General features: G+C 35.0%; 1 protein-coding gene across 1 annotated transcript in view; it reads right to left on the bottom strand.

Annotated features, from left to right (window-relative positions):
- Positions 1 to 13,768: 13,768 nt before the first annotated feature.
- Positions 13,769 to 24,215, bottom strand: part of LOC129942013 (uncharacterized) — a 71,670-nt gene continuing 61,223 nt past the window's right edge. The window contains exon 4 of the mRNA XM_056050807.1: positions 13,769 to 14,724. Coding sequence (XP_055906782.1) covers positions 14,532 to 14,724 — 193 coding nt within the window. The 3' untranslated portion in view covers positions 13,769 to 14,531. The remainder of the gene's footprint in view (positions 14,725 to 24,215) is intronic.

The following is a 24,215-nucleotide window of genomic DNA, read 5'->3' as shown; positions in this document are numbered from 1 at the left end:
GAAAAGCTCCTAAATGACATTATTTAATTTAAAAAAAAAACGTGTTCAATTTTTCAAGGTTTTTAATAGGAAAAGCATAACCGCTCTATAAAATGTAAAGAGTTTTAAAATATGATTGCCGAAATATAGGAGGTTGTTAAGCAATTTAACTGCAGGATAAACCTGGCAAGTCTGATTATAACTTGAGCTTTGAAGCTGCAGTAAATAGTGGTTGTTTGATGGTCAGTTAAAATGTAGGTATTACATTTTTCATCCAATCATCGCGTCTACCGTTTCGAGCTTTAAGTAAATACAATTGATTTTTTTTCAAATTGATTTTTATTACTTCAATCTTAAACCTATCTTAAAGCTAGACAAAAATTCATAAAACTAGCTTGATTAACCATAACTTATAACTAACTTAATGGTCCCATACGGACACTCTAACTTAAACAATAATACTTAATGCTAATGCTTTTCAGCCTATTATTGAACTTCAATTCCATTTTATTTTTTTATTCATTAAAAAATTTAGGAAAAACTAATATCAATATCCTTTTTTATTTTTACTTAAAACTACTTAAAATAAGGTCCTTAATATAAAACTTAAAGCTTACTAAAACTATCTATTCTAACTATAAACTACTTAAAACTAGAACAAACACAGCACCAAATCTAACTATCTAACGTTTTTTGTTTTTCAGCTTTTGTTGTCTTTTAATTTTTTTATTTTTTGTGTGTATATTTTTTTTTTTTTTTTTGTTCCATCATGGCTATTCTACTTAAAACTAAATCCTTAAACTATAAAACAAGTATGTAAGCCAGCCAAGGCTTAAAACCCCATCCCGACTACCCACTATCAAGTGCCGATTGAAGGCACCAAACTACATAGTTCTCCTGCTTCACCCTATCCGTTCGGTCCCGTTCGGACACAGCCCTACTGAACCAAAGGAGCTCTGCTCCGCCTTGTAACTTGACGTCCCGATTGTAAAGGAGTCGCCTATCCACGGTTCGTCGTTTGACGTGCTATATTAGCGGAACTACCAACTATCCTGTATCAGACCGCATCTATCTAAAAAGAGGAATGCCTCTGGTGGAATGAAGCCGCTCAAGCGTGCACTTTCAAAATACTCGTCGTTTGTATAGAACGCCCCGAAAATTAAATTGTTGTTCGAAGACATAGCTCTTGCAATGTGACCTCGAACGAGTCTTATAACGAAATTGTCGATTCCGTTGTATAGAACCTCGTGGGAATGCATGTAAGAAGATTCGGTTGTTCGAGATAATCGGCTACAGCCTGTCGCTCGATCACCCGAAACTTCTTCATATGAGAAGGGGCAACGTTGAACCACACAGGACAACCATAAACGATCATCGGCCGTATGAGTTCCATGTAGCAAATTACTCTTACTCTGGGGTCAAGCCAACTGCTAAAAAACAGCCGTTTCGTCAGAGCGAAGGCTCCTCTGGCCCTGGTCAGAGCAGCATTTATATGTCTGTCGAAATATAAATACTGATCTAACCAGATACCGAGGTACTTCACTACACTTTTGCTCGCTAATGGCTGCCGGCGAAGATCAACGATGACAATCTTGCGCCAATTCTTGCAAGTATTCCTCGTGGCCCTAGCCAACGGAGTCGGGAATAGAATCGTCTCCGACTTCTGAACATTTATTTTCATTTTCGTCAAAATATTGCTGAATCTTGTCGAAATCACGCGGAAGAGAATTTTAATAACCTCAACCTTTCGGGCCGTTCTTACAACTGCCTTTGTAAGACTACCTGGTTGGTGTAAATGCTGAAGAGAAGAGAATCGGCGAATTCACTGCTGAAGACCATTTTTAATTAAGAATGTTTTGGTAGAAGTTACATTGCCACTTTTGACAACAAACTTTTTACAGTTAAGCACATCATAAAGTATATACAACAATGGTTTTCTTATGCCAAGCCTGCTCAGTTTTGGGTTAAGATCCTCTAACCATACGGTGTCAAAGGCTTTTTCCGAATCAACCAGAACAGCACCGGTGCATTGTTGTTTTGATTTATTCCATTGGATATCAGAAACGAGCTTAGACGCAGCATGAATTGTGTCATGACCCGCCTTGAACCCGAACTGTTTATCCGGAATTATTTTGTTGTCCGCAGCCCACTTAGTCAGAGCCCTATTGATGATCTTTTTGAAAACTTTGCTGATACTCGGAAGAAGACTTATCGACCGAAGATTTGACGGGTTAAAATTGTCCTTTCCCTTTTTTGGGAGAAGATGAACCACAGCGGTCTTCCAATGTACTGGATAATATGGATTATTCAGTGCATTATTGAAAAGTGTGGTGTAAGTGTCATTTGCCTCCTTTTTGTTTTGTATTGAATTGAAGATGAGCTAAAGCTCAACTCTCATTACTAATAAAGTAAATACAAATACAAAACTAGGTGCTGCAACACTCCCTTCAGTAGTACCCATGACGTGATTTTTAGTGCATTGGAATTTTATGCCAAAGGTCTTTGATTCGATCCCTGCCTGTGCCATCTGAAGTTTTTTATCACGGGTACTGCCTTTTGTGAGGAATTGACAAATCCCCCAAGATTAATTTTTGTCATAAAAAGTGCTTTCTCAAATCAGCCGTTCGAATTTAGCTTAAAACTGTATGTCTCCCCATTCCTGACAACATTAAGCACACGCAGGAATGATTGAGAGTTGTAAGTCAGTGGCCCGTTCAGCCACTAAATTTATATTTTATTTAAACATCCTTTCAATTCACATCACCCTGTCGTTTAGGTCAGTCTATATGGTTCAACTTGGGTCATAAGAAATTAGTTATCATCGTTATGTAGCGCTTTCTATTGACTGTGACCGCCTCACTAACGTCGTTTTCAAAAAAGTACATACCAATTTCGCCGGGGCGCGCGCCGCACCGAACGTTAAATTTTTGATGATGCATTAACACCTGGTGAAACTCACGTGGGGTGGTATCGTCCCATATAGGGCAATTTTGCTTGTTAACACAGCCATTCATCTAAAAATGCGACTCGTCACTACAGATGATTAATTTGCGGCAAAAATTTGGGTCGTCTTCCAAACGCTTCCCAGCCCAGTCAGCGAACAAACGGCGGTGTCTATGGTCATGATCTTTGAGCTTCTGGGTCAGTTGGATCTTGTACGGATATAGGCCCAAGTCGCGACGGCAAATTTGGCCTGCGAAAAACCGAGTTCTTATGCACGGTCATCTCAAATTTGGCCACCAAACGTTGAAGAGTCGATTGTGAAAGGCCACCATGTCTACCGTAAAATGGGCGCAATGCGGGAAACGTTTGCTTTAACAAACACTCATTTTCATAATAAAGTTTTATCATTTGAACGTGCTGTTCAATAGTGGTACTTGCCCTGATGATTTGGCATAGACAACTGAATAATAAACAAAATATTTACCAGATGTCACTAAAACAAAATGGCCACAAAGGAGCGCCAAAATCAATTTGCTCCAATTTAAAAAGCCTTTATTATATTGAAACAAATAATAAACTTAAGTTACCACCTGTGCAGATGGCTTTAATGCTGAGCTCTTTAAAGCGGTTGGAGATAAGTTGGTTAGGGGCGTGCCTCAGCTTATCTTTAAGAAATGGTTAGAAGAAAGTATGCCCGATGAATTAAACCTCAGTATTCTAAAAAAAAGGAGGCTCTCTAAACTGCACCAGCTATAGGGGAATCGCAGTCTACTGAACATCGCTTATGTGAACGTAAAGCCCATCGTCGTACTTGAAAGAATAGCGCACAAGTTTAAAGTGACTTCACCCAACTTGCAAGAGAAATCTAGCTAGGGACTAAGCTAGATGGAGAAGTTTGTTGGATGAGGCCCTAGTTCATACAGGACTGTAGAGCCACCTTAAGTAAGTAAGTACCTTCTGCGCCTTTCAGGTACATACTTCGGACGACTCAAAAGTGCATTCATCGGCAGCAATATGAAAGTAGTAATACTAAGATACTTACCAGTTGGTTCACAAAACCAAATAAGGAACTCAAAACTGCAAGATCCGTAGTCTACCTAGACTAACACGAAAAAGTTTTATTTTCTCTGCTAGAATCCCTAAGTGTTGTATTGTATGTGGTTGTAAATGTATAAGGCATGATTAATTTTTGTTTTATTAAGTAAGGATCTGAGACTCCAACATTCTTAATTTTATCGCCTGTTACGGACCTGTTAATGTTAACCAAGGGAATGAATCTTCTCCAATCCATTTAAGGTTTTCTGTAAGATAACTTTTGTTAGTTGCTAGTTTTTTAAAACATATATCAATTTCCATTTCCGTTGAAAAAAAAACTCAATAAGAGTCGCAAAATACAAATTAATTACAAAGAAAAAAAAACTTAGAAATCTTACCCTGGCTAACCATATCCCTAACCCTAAATTTAAGAGGTGTTGTAATTTCAGAGAAAATTAGAAAACAAATTCTGAACAAAAATTGTTACGCCTCGGATGCGCTTACTCTGTTACTCTTCTTCTATGATCGGTTTCCTCGGTAAGGGTTAATAAATAAAAACAGATTTGACAGGTGTAGCTTCAAGAAGTTTGGATATCCAATACGAAAAACACTTTAGTTTGCTCCAAGTATCGGGTCGATTACTGGTCCATCTCGCCAGCCGTTTTAGTTATTACAGAATTTAGAAGCAAATTTCTATAAACTTCACGGTGCTTTCCGAATTTAAGACATAACGAACCCCAGTTGGGATTTTCTTGAGTATCTTTGATTTTATATCACTACTTAAGTAGAGCAACCCATAGAGAAAAACTAAGTGAGCTAAAGTAATTTTTCGAAACCCATATTACCATCGCACCATAAACTTTAAACCTTCCCATATCTATCCATATTATCAAAACCTAACGTACTTTAATCAAGTTCAAAAATCCTATTTCATTCCATATGTAGATAAAGACACTTGACGCTTGACGATAAACATTATTCTATATAGAAAATGAAGGTAAACCGTACACACTCATATGTATCTAAATGCACTTAAATTATTTCAATAGATACAAATATATATTCAACATACGTAGACCAACTCTAAATTTCCGTCTCCACCCTGGTTAAAGTAATGAGTCACGTCATTCCTTCATAGCTCATAAACTTTAACGATTCTTTTCGCAAAATCGATTTTCCTTTATACCCAAAAGGTGTTCAGTTCAAGAACAATAAAGAAGGAAGAAAAAAAAGGTAACTTTGATACCTATCCAAACCATATTGCTCCTTAAATAGACAAGACTGAGTTTGAATTCCATATAGGCAGGCACAAGCAGAAGGCACATCGGATCGCACATAACATCAGGTAAGTTGATAAGTTGTACGTATAAGGGAGCATTTTGCGTCAGAATGAGTTCAAAATTCCACCAACCTCCTGCCCAGCCTACTCTCAACAATCCTTTTCGGAATATACAAAGGTATTAGATAGACATTTACTGGAGATGGAGATAGTGTTGATGTAACATAACACATTTGACAAAGGGGTATAAACACTCTTCTTGTGCGTCTTCTGACGTTTTATGAATACATTTTTGTGTGTTGCTGTGATGCGGCTGAAATGAAAATTTAAATAACTGCCATTGCTGACGTATCTGACGTAGACTTGACGTACCTAAAACTCATATAATGTCCTCGATACAACATCTACTTACGAAGGCGAACGGTATTATCAACAAACTAATCTCAGGACAGATGAATCAATGACTTCGAACGAAAACGATTTTCGCCCGGTTTATGACATTTCAAAATCAATATGATATGTCATTTTTGTATGAACTGTCGTAAGTAGGTAGGTTAGGGGTTGCTGCGGTAAATGTGAATCTATCAAATGGATTATTATGGTCTTCTCTAAAAGTTCAAGGTATCTTGGACTTGCAACTTGCAGAAAATATTCATTTTGCATTAAGTTGATAGAGAAAATAATAAATGAATAAATGAGAAATAGGAGAAAATTGCTCATCCGACGGAGATGACGAATTTTACTTGAACAAAAATAATACGTAAGCAGGGAAGAGTTCAAAATTTCCAATATTCAAATGGATTTGAAGAGCTCTGATTTAATACCTTTACACCCAAGGATTTAAGATTAGATTGATATTCATTTAAATTGCATGCATCAGGTGTACGCCTATCCAAGAGGAAAGGTATGAGGTATGTTTCAAGTCCACTCCATTTCGAAATTTTCTTCATTAAGCTGTAATAATTAAAATAAGAAGAGAAAAAGGTGGGAATAGGGAAGTCCAGAGATATTTCGGTATTGGATTAAGATGATGATTCCAATTGATATCTACTCCGTCCACCAGGCCTGGTATTTCTTCTACCACCTCTGCCTCGACCTCTTTCCCATACACTTTCAATTATATTTAGTAGGCTTTGTATGATAACCCTGTCAAAAGAGCTTAAGCTTTGGTATGGGGATCACTTCTCCGGGTAAGACAATAGCTGATGATCTATTTTTAGACAATGGTTTGCTATGTCACAAATATCAGCAACAAGAACAGCTGGTTGTTGACTTGTAGATGGTTCACAATCTTCAACCATGTCACTGACTTCAGGAACGATAGCAGTTGTTGTTGACTTGTAAAAGGCTGACATATTGTGAACGTTCCATACAAAATAGTTGAAACCGCTAACTGTTGGTAGTGTTGATGGTTGAGGTTCTTTAGCTTCTTCTTCAGTAAAATCGGTCTCAGAAAAGGCATTTCTGTTGAACACAAATATCCCTATGACATTAAACCCGTTTACTGCAAAAGATGCATTTTGATCATGATAAGTTTTTCCAAACAACTTGGCAATATCATACATATTCATCTACTTTTCGGAATATAGATAAAACTGCCGAATCTCTTCACTATAACTGTATTTCATAGCTCGCATAAATGTCTTTTCCAGTGGCTGCATTTTATGTGTCGTGTGAGGGGGGCAAGTTTATGATGGAAACATGACTTTTTCGTACCTTTGCAAGAACATCTAGATTTCGAGGTATGTTTGTTATGGCCATCAAGGATCAAAACCATTGGTTAAGTTTCAGATGGTTTAGTTTTTTCAGTAAAATGTTCAAACAATTCGGTAAACAGGTTCATTTGTATCCATCCGTGAGGATGACACCTGCCAATTGAATCAAGTGGAGCACCTTTCACAAAAAGATCGGTCATATTTTTGATTGGAAAAATTATCATAGGTTGTATGAAAATTCCGCAAGCAGTCATGTCAACAAATTTGTAATAAACTGGTCCCATTCGGCAGTAATTAAGGCTTCTTTCCTCGTGAAGCAATGATCTTTTTATTCACATTGAAAATTCTGTGATGAAAGTTGTTCTTCATTATATTCTTCTTACAAAATTTTAAGCTCGGCCTTTAGATGTCCCAGTTGATCGTTGGATTGATACTTTATTTCAATATGGCAGAAAAAAGTGGTTAAACCCAGCTCGAGCAGCAATTTCATTTTAAAATAAATGCTGAGTTCTAAATTGTTATAAACTTCTCCGTTCACTACTAATAAATCTTTGCAATGTTGTTTAAGGGACCGAAAATAATTTCAAAGCTTTCTTCAAACTTATTTTTTTCCCCTAACATTTTTGATTGCATCAATAATTTGATTTCTGTCCCAGGACTTCCTTTTGGGTTTTTATTTGACTTGTCACCGATAAAGATATGAAAAATAATAACTAAAGAATAACAAAAGCTTGGCGACAATTATGAAATGTAGAACTAGCTGGATCTTAATATCTCGACTCGAAATGCGTTTTTGACTCGATGATTCTTTAAGTCTTAATATATGTATACCAAGCATTGCAATCCACGAAAGTTCTCGCAAACTTAAATCCTTTCAAATAGCCTTGAAAATACCGATTTTCAAAGTGCGTGAGATCATCTCTACGAATTAACCGCCAAAATATAAGAACCAAGATGAAATTTAAAGACCTTCTATACAAAACAAAAAAACCTTAATGGATTTGGGCTGAAGACATAGTTTGTACGTCAGGTGATCTATTTACCAAAATATTAGTAGAATGAACTCTACTAGACAAAAAAGGAGTGAAGAAAGTCTATTCTAGAATTGGAGAGGAGAAAAACAAATCTTTTTGTCCAAATTACTTACAAGAAGCCTAAGACCGAACCAAAGAAGGTGGGGCTTACGCTCTCAAACGTCACTATGCTTCCCCGATAGTGATGTTAACGCCAGCGCTGCTTTGATCACAAGTTTAATTTTTCTGGGAATGAGAACTTTTAAACACGAATAGGATGGTATTGTCAGTATTGTTTTGAAGGCGCGTTCATCAACGCTGGCAAAACCACTGCGTAAGCTATTTCATCTGTTCTACTCCTCAGGTCTCATTTCGAACGAATGGAAAACAGCACTTGTCCAGCCTATTCCCAAAACAGGTGAATATTCCTCACCATCAAATTACAGACCGATTGCACTTACGTTTCTTTTTTCTAAGGTCATGAAAATTAAATTAAATAATTATCAGCTCAAAAAATATCTCGAAGATCGAAAGCTTTCCAATGATTGATAATAATGCTTTCGCAGCAATAGTTCTACTAGTAATCTAATGGTTCATCTCAACGAATAGTGGAGCAAATCTTTTCATCAAAACTATCAATTTCATTTTTCTTAAACTTTTACCAAATGTTAAAAAGGTTATTTTTCGTTGCACAAAATTGTTTCGGAGATAAAATCATTTTGTATTCGTAAAATTTTAGAGGTGACACATTTTTTTCTTCAGTTTTTTTTTTTTGATTTATAAAAAAACCGTCAATAAATCACTTCAAAATATATTATATAAAATGTAATTCAAGTCTCTAGCGTTTTTGGTTCGTATGATATTTAGGGTTAGTCAAAATGTTCAACTTTTTTAAACTGCTATGGTAAGAAAAACCAACCACGCAATTATTTTTATAACAAAATTTATTTGAAGTCGATATTTCTCCTCATTCTTGAGCTATGGACGACGAAAAAAATGTCACGAGCGTACGGAAGTACGGAAGTATGAACATACGTACACACCCACGCTTAGACATCTTTCTAAAAATCTTTTATTTAGACTCTAGAGACCTTGAAACGTTGAGAAATGTCAAAATTGTCAATTTGACAAATCGGACTTATTACAATATTTTCCTATCAGAAGTTCAAAAACTTTTTAAATGTCGACCTTAACAACAATAGGTATTCAAAGGGGATTAAAAAACCGAGTGCTTCAAAAACCTGATGTTGTCTTGTAACGTTAAAGCGAGTTATAGCCTCTTATATACGTCCAAAGCTTAAGTATAACTAATAAGGCTGTTGGACAGTATTAAAAGTAGAGCATTTAAATTGATTGGTGATAATCCCATTATTAGTTTACTTCACTTGAACATCATAGTAAGGTTTCGTGTCTATCGCTATCTTAACGGATTATGCTCTAGAGAAATAGCCAGCTACATTACTCCCCTTTAAAAGTACAACTGTTATACTCGCTGTTCTAGGTATGCTCACCAGTATACCCTCGAGACCAATTTCGGTCGTGCTGTCAAATACAGATATGCTTTCTTTAGCCGTACTACGTGAATGTTAAAACCTTACCACATTCTGTCTTTACCATCAATCGCAGTATTAAGGAAAGCCAACACCGACATCTCCTTCCAAACCCTCACTCCTTTTCCTAGTGCTCTTACTGTGTCTACATAATAAGGGTAGTATTATCTACTTGAGTGTGCGCTTATTATAAAAAAAAATTATAGTGCAACACTCTTAGACATATTCTTTATCCATAATATCAAAAACTTCTTGATCCACGACCAGCTTTCCACATCCGCCTTTTCGAAACATGATTTAATTTTTGCTACCTCTGAATTTGTTCCCCGAACGGTACAGACAGATGAAAAAGCGCATGCAGTGGTTTTGCCAGCGTTGAAAAACGCGTCTTCAGAACAATAACGGGGATACCATTCGCACTTATTCGCTCAAGTTCAGGTGGAGTCAAAACAATCACTGGCAGCATTGAATTGACGGCGAATTGCTTAGCAAAGTGACTATCTTTCTCTAAAGAGCTAACAAATGGAGTGTCATTGACAACGAGCGTAGGAACCGATTAAGATGAAGAATTCCTCATATTTTTTACAAATAACCAAACATTTTTACTTCCTTTGGGATATTGCAGTATTTTTTGGTCATGTAAAACCTTGGTCCGAAAATTGGGGTTGAAGGCCTTTTTGGCTTTAAAACGACGGAAACTTACCTTCTTCACCCTATTAACATCTTTACAGCTAGCATCGAACCATGGTCTGATGCTTTTAACCCTATTAGGGATATAAGTTCTCATTCCCAGGAGAATCAAACTTATGATTATATCAGCGCTGGCGTCAACGTCACTACAAGTATGTTTTTTTATTTTCAACTTTATATATTTATACATTTTTGAGTTAAACTTGAAAGAAAGTTATGTTGAAAGATTTAAAAAACTTACGACAATGACATAAAGAGACATTTAAGTACATTAATAAAAAAGATAAACATTTTTATTTTAGATACATTTAAAGAGAAATCCTAAAGATTTAAATTGATGTGTACACGTTCATAGTTCACAATATTTTCGAATCAAATAAACTCTGTTAGTATTTGTTTTATATAGCTTATAGCCACGTTAATATAACTCGAGAGTCTATTCCAATCAGCCCTGCAATTTCCGAATGACAGCAATAATTTCAGCTTCATTTAGAGTTGCCTTTTCAAAATGTCTTATCCTGAATTCTCTTAGAACGGGACACCTGCCTAGGAAATGTTGTATATCTTCTTCTCTCATGTTGCACAGGCTATATAATGTTGATGCGTTGCCTCCACGCCTGTTTCCGTTGAGTGAGATAAGATCGCATCTAGCTTTGAAAATCCATGATATTTTATAAGGCTCCAAGTCATCTGTTATGTATTTCGGTCCTATATATCTTAAAAATTCGTGTGCTGCTTCCTCTCGCTCTCTGCTCTGCTTCTTGATTAGCCTGCGATTTCTGTTCATCAATAATTTGTGACTTATTGACAATCCAATCCCTTTCATTTGTCATGTTCTCATCCCAGTGCAAGCCGAACCTGTTTCCGATCATATTAAACCCTTAATACAAAAAAGTTGTTTTGGCAAGAGGATTTTGGTAAGTTGCTCAGGTAGTCTACGCTAAGGTGTAAGTCCAGTGTGTAGTAGTGCCCGTCTTGAGTTGCGGTTTCAATCGGTAATGCATAGTTTGGAGTGCATGATGGTAACTTTAAAACTCTTTTCAGAAAGTATCGTTGTAGCTTATCCACTTCATCAAAAGTTTCAAAACCCCAGACTTGTGCACTATAACTTTGAATAGCTCTGCATACAGCCAAAAAGAGTTTTCGTTTTGAACTGAGGTTGATATTCAGCTTACTTTTAATATTGTTTTTTGCTGCTGCATTTCTTTTCTCTACATGCTTAAAAAAGTTCATCTTTGGAGTGAGCAGAACACCAAGATATGGATACCACTTTTCCCTATTTGATAGCCTGCCACCATTTTGGAAGACCATCATTTCCGATTTTGAGAGATCTACTTCGAGATTCCAATGGACGCAGTACTCTTCAAAACGTTCTATCATGCGTTGCAAAACCTCCACATCCTCTGCTAAGATCACCATGTCGCCAGCATACAGCAACAACCTTATATTCAAACTGTCAGTATTAAGACCTCCTTCAATAATCGCATGTAGATCATTTATATATAAAGCAAAAAGTAAAGGTGATAAAAGGCTTCCTTGTTTCAACCCACACAGTGTTTCGAAGTACTCCGATAACTCCCTCCTGTCCACATTGCTGATTGAGTATCAGAGTATATGCACTCAAGCAAGTTTACAAATTTAGTTGAGACTCCCATTTCACGCATTAATAGCTGTCTGGAGATTTTATCAAAAGCCACAAGCCATGAAAAAAGCATAGACTTTCTTTTTTTCAGCCAGCTTAATATGTACAATAGACGCCAAGTTATAGATATTATCCACTGTAGAATATTTCTTTCTAAAGCCAGCCTGATATTCTGTTAATATATTATTTTGTTTCACCCAATTATACAACCTTTCATTGAGGACTCCGATCATGATTTTTGCTATACAATTCATGAACGAAATTCCTAATTAATTGCTTGGATCATATGTGTCGCCCTTTTTGAAAATTGGAAAAATCACAGATTTAGTGAAAGTTACTTCTACCCTGCATTATTCTAATATTTTGCTGTATGTCGTTGCGAGTTTTTCCAAAAAAGTATCTGTACCATTTATTATGAACTCATATGGAATCCTATCTTCTCCTGGCGCCTTACTGAGTTTTCCAGCATATTCCTTAATTCACCATTTTCATTTCTTGCCTTAGATTTAGAAGGTCTCTGAAATATGCTTGAAGTTCCAAAGCACTTATGTCAGCCATCTCATGTTGATCTTTGTGTTTTATCTCCTTGGCTAGACGCCACCAGTCTCTGCTGTCTCAAACTGCATTAATTTTTAATTCTATTTGTTGTTGGTAACATTTTTATAGTCTTGTTGAGATTTCAAATAGCATAGTTTAGTTTCTTGACTTTTTGATTTTCGAAATTTCGGATTTGAAAGCTTTTCTTCGTGCGATTTCACATTCGGAATTGTACCACTTGTTTTTCGGGTTAAACGTTTTTGAATTGTTGTTTTGAAGGGGTGCAGACAACTTTATTATGTTGGTTAAGTCGATTGTTTCCTTTTCGATCTTGACTTGCTAAAGATTTAAATTAAGATTTGTTTGGTAGTCTGCATTTTGGCGTCAACGTCACTATTGAGGGAGCATAATGACCAGTTAAAGATCCTTAAATAATTATTGAGACCGTTCCAGTTGGCTTTCTCGTATTGCCAAACACGAGAAATTTGCTGATATGACACAATTGTCAGATTTACCTAGAGGAGATAGAACACTAGTAGTGTACTTACCAGGGTCAGAGGTAAGAAACAAGTCAGAGTGTTTTCTGCTCGATGAACCACGTCTGATATTCGAGTGGGCTCGTTGACCAGCTGAGTTAGCTGGTTCAACTCAGCAAAAATCTCAGCACACACTCCATTTGGTGTTGATTGGCCCGAATGTTGAAGCCATGAAGAATTGTGTACATTGAAATCGCCCGTAACAACGATTTCAGTGCGAGGATAGGACAGAATCAGACAAAGCATCAAATTAATGAGAAGTTGACAGTGAGTCTAAAATGGGGCTTCGTTAAAAAAGCAGTAGTGAATGATTTGCTTATTCACGGAAAATTTAAACCACATAAAATTGAAAATTGAAAAAAATTGATAAGCAACATCATGGCTAGTGTATATGGCGAGTAAAATGAGTTGGATTACTTAAATTATTTGTATATAAGCTTAGGCTTATAAAGTGCCTTAGGTCCGTACGCTTTCCGGCAATTTAGTAGCCATTTTAGAATAGCGCAACTTGACCCTAATATCAAAACGTAGACACAGAAGTCATCATCATGTTCCAAAAAAAATAGAAAATTTTGTTCCTGTCAATGAAAAGGGAAGTGTCTTCAGTAAGCACCTCTTTTCCTACCATGAACAACTCTACACTTAAATAAGTTTAGTTTTTCGTGACGAGCAAAACAAAAATCGTGTGATGGTTGTGAAGTGGTTTGGACACTTTTTTCACAATTCAATAATACTTGTGTCTTTCTTTCGTCTTCTAAACTAAAGGCAATTATTTTAAAAGAGCTCAATTTTGATGGTGCATATTTTCCTTGGGAGATCAAAATCAGTCGAAAAAAGAAAACAACTATATCATGGTTTGTTTTATTACATTTTATTTTGAATATATTTTTATTTATATACGCATGTACTCTAAAACATAAGAATATTATTGATATGGTTTAGGTATTTTGTTTCGGGATATAAATTCCAGTTAGAGTTTGATACATAAGAGATATAAGTACATAGTCAAAGACTTACAAAGTCTCGGTAAATGAGGATGTCCTCTTTGTTTTGTTTGTTTTTTTCTTAATTCTAATATTTCAATAATTGTTTACACATACAATAAATTCATACAAAATAATAATCAAAATGTTTACTTAATTTACATGAATTGTGATAGCAACTTGGAAGCCAAAAACTTAAACAAAATTTTAATTTTGTGTGAACAAAATGTATTTTTGATTTTCAATACAAAACATTACAAATATTGTACAAAAATATTTTTGTTTCCCTATTTTTCGTTTTTAATTTAATTTTTGATTTATGTAGCTGTGATTTTAAATTCTTTGGTATTTTTTGATGATATCTTTTTGTTTTGATTTTTTAAAAAATAAATAATTTGCATAGGATTTTTGGTTTTCTTGTTCATATTTTATTTTTAAATTATGGAAGGAGGCTGATTTCAGTTACATAATAACTCTAAATATATTGATACCTATATTATGTATATTTATAAATAATTTATGTACCGTCTATATGACTATTTACAATGGAGATTCATAATTTATTACACAAACTCCAAAATGTAGGTGAAGTGTAAAAAATAATGGGTCAGGATTTTGTTGTTGTTGTTTTATAAAAGACGCTCAAGGTCTTCACTTTCTGCTTCGCTGGTAAATGAATCGGTATCTGTGAAATAATCATCTCCACGATTTCGACGACAACATATCCTTCGACTTATTTCGTCGTCACTCCAATGTTCAAATTCTTCCTTGTGGTGTTCGAGGAGCATAAGTGAAGGGAATAAGCTATCACAGCCACCGCATCTGGAAGAAACAAGAAGAGGAAAAATAAAATGAAAGTTGCTTTAATAATGTTATGAATTTATTGTGAAATATTTTTTAAAATGCATGAGGTTTATAACATATCTAAGGAGACCAAGCGCCACCTTTTGACATAACATCGTTCAACCCCACCCACATAAGTTCATGAATTGCGATATGAATGAGTGAAATATGTGTTTCAATTTATGTACATTTTACAGGTCACAAAGCACGTATATTTGATTAAAGAGGGCGGCGGGAGAGGCAAGGCGAATAGTGGTTAAAATAGAAATTATGATAGTATATGATGTATGAAATTCCGCTGATAGCTCAAGGGTAGGTATGAATATGGGAGATAAGTTATGCCTGAAAGATAAGATCATCAAGAACGTTGTCCTTGTGCAAGACGAAACTTCTGCGAAGTCACCTTATCCAGAACAATATTTAATACTATGCAAAGATCACGTTCTAAGGCTACTTTTCGAGAATGTAAATATATGCAAAAATATGAATTGTTCAAAACATTTTTTAAAAAACTTTGATCACAAGAACTTTGATACTTCTAAATATAAGTTATTTGAAAAATATATGTCAAGCAAAGTCAAGTTTTTGATTAGGCCATTTTCAGAACTTTGAAAAAGAAGCTTACATAAATAAAACAAATCAAAGTTAAAACTGACAAAATGTGAAATTCTTATAAAAAAGCTTCAAAAAATAAAAAAAATTGTTTTGGGGAATTGAAAATATTTGGAAGTGGGCACATATTTGATAAAATATTTTTTTAATTTTTGAAATTAGTCGTTCATTGTTGGCTTTTAGATGAATAACCCTTTAGTGGTCTTATGTTTTCCAATAAGCATTTAACAAGTGTTTTTTTTTTTTAATAAATCGCAAACAATTTGATATTTTTCCAACATCTTGTTATTGGTTTGAAGTCCAACTCCAACATTTATAAATGGAACTAGACTTCAATCATATGACCACTGCGAGCATGTTTGAAATTTTTGATAACTCAGCCATGCATTTTGGGATTGGATTTTGATGAACCAATAGCATAACGTGGCTCCAAAGAAAATACTCGAGAGGCGTTAAATTACACGAATAGGCCATTTGACTTTCAAATATCTTAAGGTAACTCGCTCATAAAACTTACTCTTTAATAAACCAACTGTGTAACGTCTCATGTTATTTTTCGATTGAGTATCTAAGAGCCTCTTAAGAACTCCTATGCTGCCTGCATTAGCACTGAAAACCTAGTTTGACGACGAATACCAGCATGCCCACACAGCTAAGAAACAGGCACCCAAAAGAGCGGTGCACAGAAGGACCAGAGCTGCTTGCGAGCCCTACGAGCAGAAGAGGAGAGAGAAACTCTGGCTGGTAAAACTAGCCTCCTAAGCATACAAGCCATGAACCGAAGCCTTAACGGATGATCAGGGGATCATCGTAGTAGAACTTTAAAAAAGAAAGTACTTTTTCATGACAAGAATTACTCTTGAAGGATTTGTCAATTCCCGCAAGAGGCAGTACCCGCGAAAATTATTTTCTTTTTAAATTAACATGGCACAGGCAGGGATTGAACCCAAGACCCCTTGCATGACAGCCCAACGAACTAACCATTATACCACGGGTACTACAGTAGTAGAAGGACTTTAGCCTTAATTATATGGAAAGACCACTTCTCCGAATTATATAACAGCAATTCTGCCTAACCAACTTCGCAGAAGTGAAGATAGCTATATTTAAACTGAAGTCTAATAAAGCTGCTGGAGCTTACAGAATCGCTGCCGAATTATTAAAAGCAGCAGGCAATGACTTCATGAGGGAGCGTGAACTAACTCATCTGCAGACTATGGTCGGAAGAAGCATGCCCGATGAGTGGAATCCCAGCATAGTTTGCCCAATACATACATTTTCCCAATACATAAGAGGAGACTCTAAATTGCCCAAACTATAGAAACATCAGTCTCCTGAACATTGCATATAATATCCTTTTTACCATATTATGTGAACGTCTGAAGCCTTTCGGCAACAACCTGTTAGGTTCTTATCAGTGTGGCTTCAGACCCGGAAAGTTCACCATCGACCAAATATTCAAACTACGGCAGATTTTGAAAAAACCCCTGGAACTTCAAATCGATACCTACCATCTCCTAATCGATTTAAAAGCCACGTATGACAGCATGTACAGTGAAGAGCTCCTCAGAGCAATGTCTAGTTTTGGCATCCCTGTCAAACTTATCCGTTTGTGCAGAATGACGATGGAGAATGTACACTGCTCTATTAAGGTCGAAAAAGATCTCACCAATGCATTTGTCAAAATGTTTTAGACAAAGCGATGCACTGCCATGTGACTTCTTCAACATCGTTTTTGAGAGAATTATGCAAAAACTCAACCGTCAACACTAGAGGCACTATCTTCTAAAGGTCCATCCAATTACTCGAATGCTCCGTCGATGATATTGACATAATTGGAAGATCAAATCGTGATGTCAGTGGAGCGTTTTTGAGAATTGAGAGCGGAGGGACCAAGTATATGCTATCATCAAGAAAAGACATTAAAAGAAACGTGACCATGGGCAGCTATAAGTTTGAGGTAGTTAAGGAAGGTAGTACACCGCTATTAATTCAGATAACGACACCAGTGCTGAGATCAAACAAAAGAATAACTCGTGAAAATCACTGCTTCTTTGGACTTAGAAGACAATTGAGTCGTAAAGTCCTTTCTTTAGCATCTAAAATCATCATCTATATTAGGCACTTATCATCTCGGTTCTCATTAATGGCGCTGAGGCTTCGAGAGAAAAATTCTACGGTTGATTTTTGGTCCCGTCTGCATGGATTGAGAATGGAAGAGAAGATACACCGATGAACTGTACGGGCTGTACAGCGACACTGACCTTTTTAACAGAATTAAAGTCCAACTACTTAGATGGTTGGGTCATGTAGAACAATAGGACATCAACGCTCCAGTCCGGAAGGTCTTCGAATCCAATCCCGAGTGACGGCGAAATCGAAGAAAACTGAGATTCAGGTGGGCACGCAGGTGGGAGAAGACCTCAACCAACTTGGAATGCGAAACTTGAGCTAGGCCCAACAGTAGCGTCACCTTAATTAAGTAATTAAGAAACCTTCAAGTGCCTTATGTTTTTTCCTTAAATTGATTAAAAAAATGTTTTCAATACGGTATTGACAATTTTTTTTTAAATAACTCGGAAATTATTTAAGGTATTTCAAACATTTTATTATCGGCTTAAAGTACAATTAAGAAATTTTGAATGGAACTTGACTTCGTTCATATCAACGTACAGAAAGGCAGAGAGGTACCCTTCTAAAGCAATTATTTTCACCTAGATTTAAATTCAAAGTTTTTACTGCTCAAAAGTATGTATCTAATACCTCAGTTCGTCTACTTTTGCAATGCACTCATAACAAATATTTTTCCATACTGCTACATTGATTGTACTTTAAACGAAATCGAGAAGGTTATCTAAAGCAAGTTCTTGGCAATTTTTAAAATTATTATAACCGTATAGAAGAGATACAAGAAGTATTTTTTTGCTTAAGTTGTTGCCAGTTCTTTTTATAACTTTGATTAAAAAGTCAGAATTTGTCTTCTTAGGCTTTCTATTAGAATTAAAGGTAAACCAGACTCAACGTAGATAGCATAGTTTGCAGTATTCGGGGGTAGTTTCAATATTGTTTTGAAGACAATATTTTGGATTTTATCAATATCCTCCATTTATTGATAGCTGAAAACATGGTTAAGAAAATAAATAAAATGCACGACTGGGTCGCACGAACTTGCTCCTGTATGCAAAGAGTCTGTTTAAAAAAGTACTTATATGAGATTTAAAAATATTCCTATAAAATAAGTTTGGCTTCAAAGATATAAATGCCATTTGAATTGTCAAAAAACCGCACGATCTTTGTATATGAAAACCATAGTACTCGCATGAGCATAAACTTTTAGGGCGACCAGATGCCGAGTCGTTGGCGTGGCGTTAGTATCGAAAGTGGAGAAATTCAGCGGGAGCGAGAGAAAAATATTATTCCCATTTCCATAAGCAGCCAGCAGAATAAGGGAGATAATTAATTTTCGACCCAAAAAGTCAACACAATTTCCTTCATTTTATTTGAGTCTATCCCCGTATAAGTTTTCACATAAAGAGCTTCCATATGAAGGTTCATGAATTTGTTTTTGTTTTATTTATATCAATGCACTTTATATAACAAACAAAATGGCTTAATATTGTATCTAATAAGGGGATGAAACAAACTTTTGCATGCTTAAGTCAGCTGTTTAGGATCTTTTACCGATATTTGTTTTTATTTACATTCATAAGTCTGCTTTTACTTGGGTTAGATCTTTGTATATGAAAAATGGTTTCTATTATGTATAAAGCTACGATGCGTTCCATATAGATTCAACTTGTTCCTTAAAAGCTTTTTTCCTTTAGATAGCTTTATTGTAATTTCATATTAGAAGAACCAGGATGGAAAATAAATAAGATAAGAAGGAGGCATGACCATGAATGTTTAAATTGTAAAGCGATCGCCTATTGGTTGTGTATAGTTAGGTAGCAGGTAGATGTCTAAAACGACCATAGAATAGTTCACTTGGCGTGCTTAGCTTTATGCAGATAGATAGATAAGGACATGTTTATGATGATAATGAGGGAATGTTATTGGTGGCTAGAAGGTACATACTACATTCCTTCTTTACTACAAGTTTTCAGCGCAAACATGGAGTTATTACGTTCAGTCTATTTTTTTCACTAAAGTTTTAAAAAACAAACATACAAACAAGTACAAGAAATTGCTGTTCATGTGTTGTTTACAGTCAGGCTCTTGTGCGTTTTGGATTTTAGTTAAGAAGTGACACGTAAGCAGTAGTTGTAGAAGTTGTTCGTAATACCTTTATAAATAGGTACAATGTGTATGGGTTGAAAAAGTAATTCTAATAGAAAATAGATATAGGTACTCTTTCTGGCCCGTTTCTTTAACTTCTACTAAGTATTTATTTTTTTATATAGGCGAAGGCCAGGTTGTTTCACAACCTTATTCGTAAAGAATAATATTTTAAAATCACATATACAAAGTTACCAAGATAATACCTACTTCTTGATAGACTCTTTAAAATAGATTGTTGATTAAATATATCATATAAATGTGTACCAAATGCATTAATTTGGATGAAAGATAGGAATGTAATTGCAATTTTGTCAAAATAATGCGCTCTTTCGGGCTCATGCACAGTAAAAATAATTTAAAAAATAATATTTTAATATTCAAAATTTTACCTGAAAAATAAGTTTGTCTTCAAAAATTTAAATGCCATTTTATAAATAAAAAAACATTTTATTTTTCGAATTTTTTTTATGAAAATCGTTAGAGCGGTTTTTTTTTAAATTAATTTTTTATATATAAAATTTTTCAATTTTGTTCTAAAAATATTTTTGGTACGCAGTTGCTTAGAGATTGTTAATATACGCTATACGTTTTTGAGATATCGAATTTTGAAAAAATAAAATTCAATATTTTTTTAAAAATCCAAACAATAAAAAATTGCACTTTTGATAATCAAATATTGTTAAAGCAATATAAGAGCTTATTCAGAAAAAAAATTATTGAAATCGGTTTATAAATTACTGAGAAAATTAAAAAACAAAATAACGGTTCTATGAGCGGTACCTTCCCTGAGCAATACAAAAATTTGTTTTTCTTGTTAAAAGAAGGCAAGTTCAAAAATAAAATTTTAGAGAAAATTTAAAGAAAATCTATCGGTTTGTTTTTGAGAAAATTCGAATTTTTGTTTTTTGCCCAAAAATATTGTATGGTGGCCACTGTTAGTTTTGATCTTAAAAAAAAAATGAAAAAAACGCCTAACGTGAATCTGCTCAAAACCTTAACTTCCAAGTTTGAACTCAATCGACCCAATGGTTTAGGCTGTAGGAGCGTGGACAGACAGACAAAATCGACCGGACGGAATCGCGGGACCCACTTTTTTCGACTTCTCTACCATCGTAATATCATGTTTGATTAAAATCTCGAGTTCGAAATTTTGCACGAATGCAAAACTTGCCATATAGTTCCTATATGTCGCAAGTAAAAATAAATTAGGTGGTACAACAGTCCGTTGAGAACTAAGGCCTAGTGACTTACAACTCTCAACCATTCTTGTGTGTGAGAACTATTATCAGGAATGGATGGGACTTTGAGTTTTTCGGCTTAAAACTGTAGGTCCCCTCCCTTCCCCCACCAAACGGCAATTTTTAAGACTAGAATTTCTCTTGGAAGAGTATTTCTTTTATATGAGGACTGATACTCAATTAATTTGAAATAAAGAATAAGGTATTTAAATTATTTGACAACTATGATGCTGATGCCACCTAATGTCCAGGCCGTCGAGTTTCTGTCCGACCAAGTTTTAATTTTGCAGACTTCATTTTTAGATTCCATAAATAGCAGAACACGTCGAGCGTATTTATTTGAAGCTGTATAACCGCGTTGTCACCAAAATGACAAGATCATCAGCATATAATACCATTTAACTCCCTTGGTATATGATTCCCGATATTGTTTTTAAACAAGGCGAACTTAAACTTACTTAAAGCACATCCCTGTGGGACACCAGGTGCTGAGCAAAATAAATTTGACTAATTTTTTCCACCACATACCAATGCAGACATATTCAATAGAAACTTCTAATAGACCCTAATAAACTTTGTCGGCATCCCAATTACTGAGACTTTCTAAAATACAGACCATCTGTTTATATTGTCAAATGCCGCCTTAAAATCAATGAAAACTGGTAATAAAGCTTTTTTTTCTATAAAAAACGTCTTGCCTCTGTAGTAAAGGTAGATATTTCATCAACCACCGTTAAAAGGTTTGGCCGAAAACAGTTAAAAAAAAACTGATAATATTATTGCACTGTGCCCAATTCGACAATCTGTGGTATAGAATATGAGTGAAAAGTTTCTTCAGAGAACTTAAACAGAAAGACGTCTATAGCATTCTGACTGATTTGGATTACCTTTTTTTTGTCACTGAAGATGATTGGCAGGCGAAAACAGTTAGGGAAGGTCTAATCATGAAACATATTATTCAATAAGTCAAGAATATATTCCGAAAATTCCGGAGTTGTACTCTTTTAAAACTCTATAGGAATGTCTAATATTTTGGTTATGGGCTAATCCATTAAGTTAAGTTTCGTCACTGAAGATGATTTTCCGATCATCTTGGCGCATCTTCTCCAGAGCTCAATCGGAGAACGTGCGTTCTGTGATGGCTGTAAAAATTCCATCGTCACTCAAAACACGAAAATATTTGGGTGTTGTGTTTTTAGTAAAAAACTGTAATAAAATCATATTATTGAGTAGGGTTATGTTTTAAAGGAAATGTTTTATTCTAAAACCCAGTTTCAGAATGGCAACAATTTCGAAAAAAGAACATTCCGGTTTTTGAAAAGAAGTTTTGGCCGAAATGAGTAACCCACCGTTTTATCGGTCAGGAAGCAAATACACACAATACTAAACAGTCAAATATACAGACAGAGTTCTAAAATAAGGCTGAGAGAAAATTTCGTTTAACGGTGTCAACCAACTCTTGTGTATTTAAATTGGATTAGGATTTTTGTAAGAAACCATGAAGTACTGATGGTTCGCAAACAATTCGGGAGTAATTCATTCGGGTAAGTAAAATACCATGCAATCAATCCATGACCTACAGGCTCATCCATCAAAAAGGTCTTACAAAATTAGGTTGAAGAAATGCGGAAAGCCATCACTTAAATGACGTTATTTAATAAGTGGGCAGGTTTGCTGTTGCTAGCAAAAACATAATACGTGAAAAAAACCTTTTTTCGTTTATTTCGATGCATTTTAAAAAATAAGCTTGTACCTGACCCACCCTTTTAGGTTTATTATACACTTTAATTTTTATTTCGTCTTTAAGATATAACTTTATAATCCGAGACAGAATTTTCAAAGAAAATGTATTTTCAAAAACAACATATTTGCATTTCAAACTTTATTAGCAGCCACCATTAAATGGGGGTAATATCCCATAGCAAGGACGTGCGACCCAGTCGTGCATTTAACTCCTATCTATACCTCTTGTGAAATTTTGTGACGCATTCTCTTATAAAGTTAAATTGATTCCAATCGGTTACTTTATTGATTGGTCAGGCGTGTTTCTATTTACTTTTACTGATTGTTGGTTAATATTTAATCAATCAATATACACCCGAACTTTTGGTTTATTTTCAAAGCGTAGGAAGTTAACAAAAATAACAACAACAGCAACAAAATCAACAATAAAATAGGATTTGTAACACTTTTCTTCTGTTATTCTGCTATAAATGGATTTGGTGTGAAAAATTGTTTGGATGGCAAATACGATAAAATGGATTATGGTTGGGGAAAAGTCAAATAAGCCTTAACTCCTGTGTTCTGGTATTTCTTCGATTGCTTTAATAAATACGTGTGACCTAAGTCATCTTAAATAATAATGACAAACAGCTTGGTATATAAATGTCGATTCAGGTATAGCGTGTTTATCGAAGATATCGTAAATGCGGTAGGCATTATCGGAAGGTATATTATTAATTAATAAATTAGTTAACTGTGGAAACAGTTTATTTATCATACCCTTAGGGATTTTACACGCACTTCAAATCTTACTCTTGATTCAGATACTTTATGGATTCAATGTTAAATTTCAATTTTGCTGGTTTGGTTGATAAGCCAATTGCTTAACAGAGAAATATATTCCAGAAGGGCTAAGTTGCACTAACGAGTAAGCCAGGTAACAGAACCACTTCTGGAAATAAAGTTGTCAACAAACTGACTGATTTTGTTAGTTAAATAATGGCTGACGGCGTTGTATGTCGAATTGTTGAAATAAAATGTCATTGCTGTATAGTAAATCAATTTTTGGAAATAAGAAATTATCCAGCATTGTCCAATATCAAGCTGCTACTTATGTCAAAAGATATAAGAACAGATGATGCCACCAGCTTACCAATCGCTTCGACAAATTGAAGCGTTATTTTGACGTTCAAATATTCATTGCAAACACGTCAATGTGTTTGACTTTCTCAACTGTCAAACCATTGAAAACAACCATTGAAACTTCTCAGAAAATTAAAAAACACCCTGTTTATCTGGTAGATGTTGTCATTACGTTTTGTATGTGGATGGAAAACAGAGGACTTTTTATCCATCTCATAAACTTTGCAGATAAAAAAAGTACGTATACGCCTGAGTGTAACACTAAAGAAGTATGGAAGACCTTTAAAATAAGTAAAATATAGTGTCCATATACACTTCGTGAGCATTTATGTTTCCTATATTTAATTATATTCATATTGTTATAATAACTTATGTAACCTTTACATTTAAACAAGAAATGAGCAATAGTCCAATCCCACTTCTACGCCAAAATAGATTTTGCGTTGATACCAATGCGATGCGATACGTTGCGATTTT

This window comes from Eupeodes corollae, chromosome 1, assembly GCF_945859685.1.
Source record: "Eupeodes corollae chromosome 1, idEupCoro1.1, whole genome shotgun sequence".
Classification (NCBI taxonomy): domain Eukaryota; kingdom Metazoa; phylum Arthropoda; class Insecta; order Diptera; family Syrphidae; genus Eupeodes; species Eupeodes corollae.
This window is presented reverse-complemented; position numbering and strand designations above follow the sequence as displayed.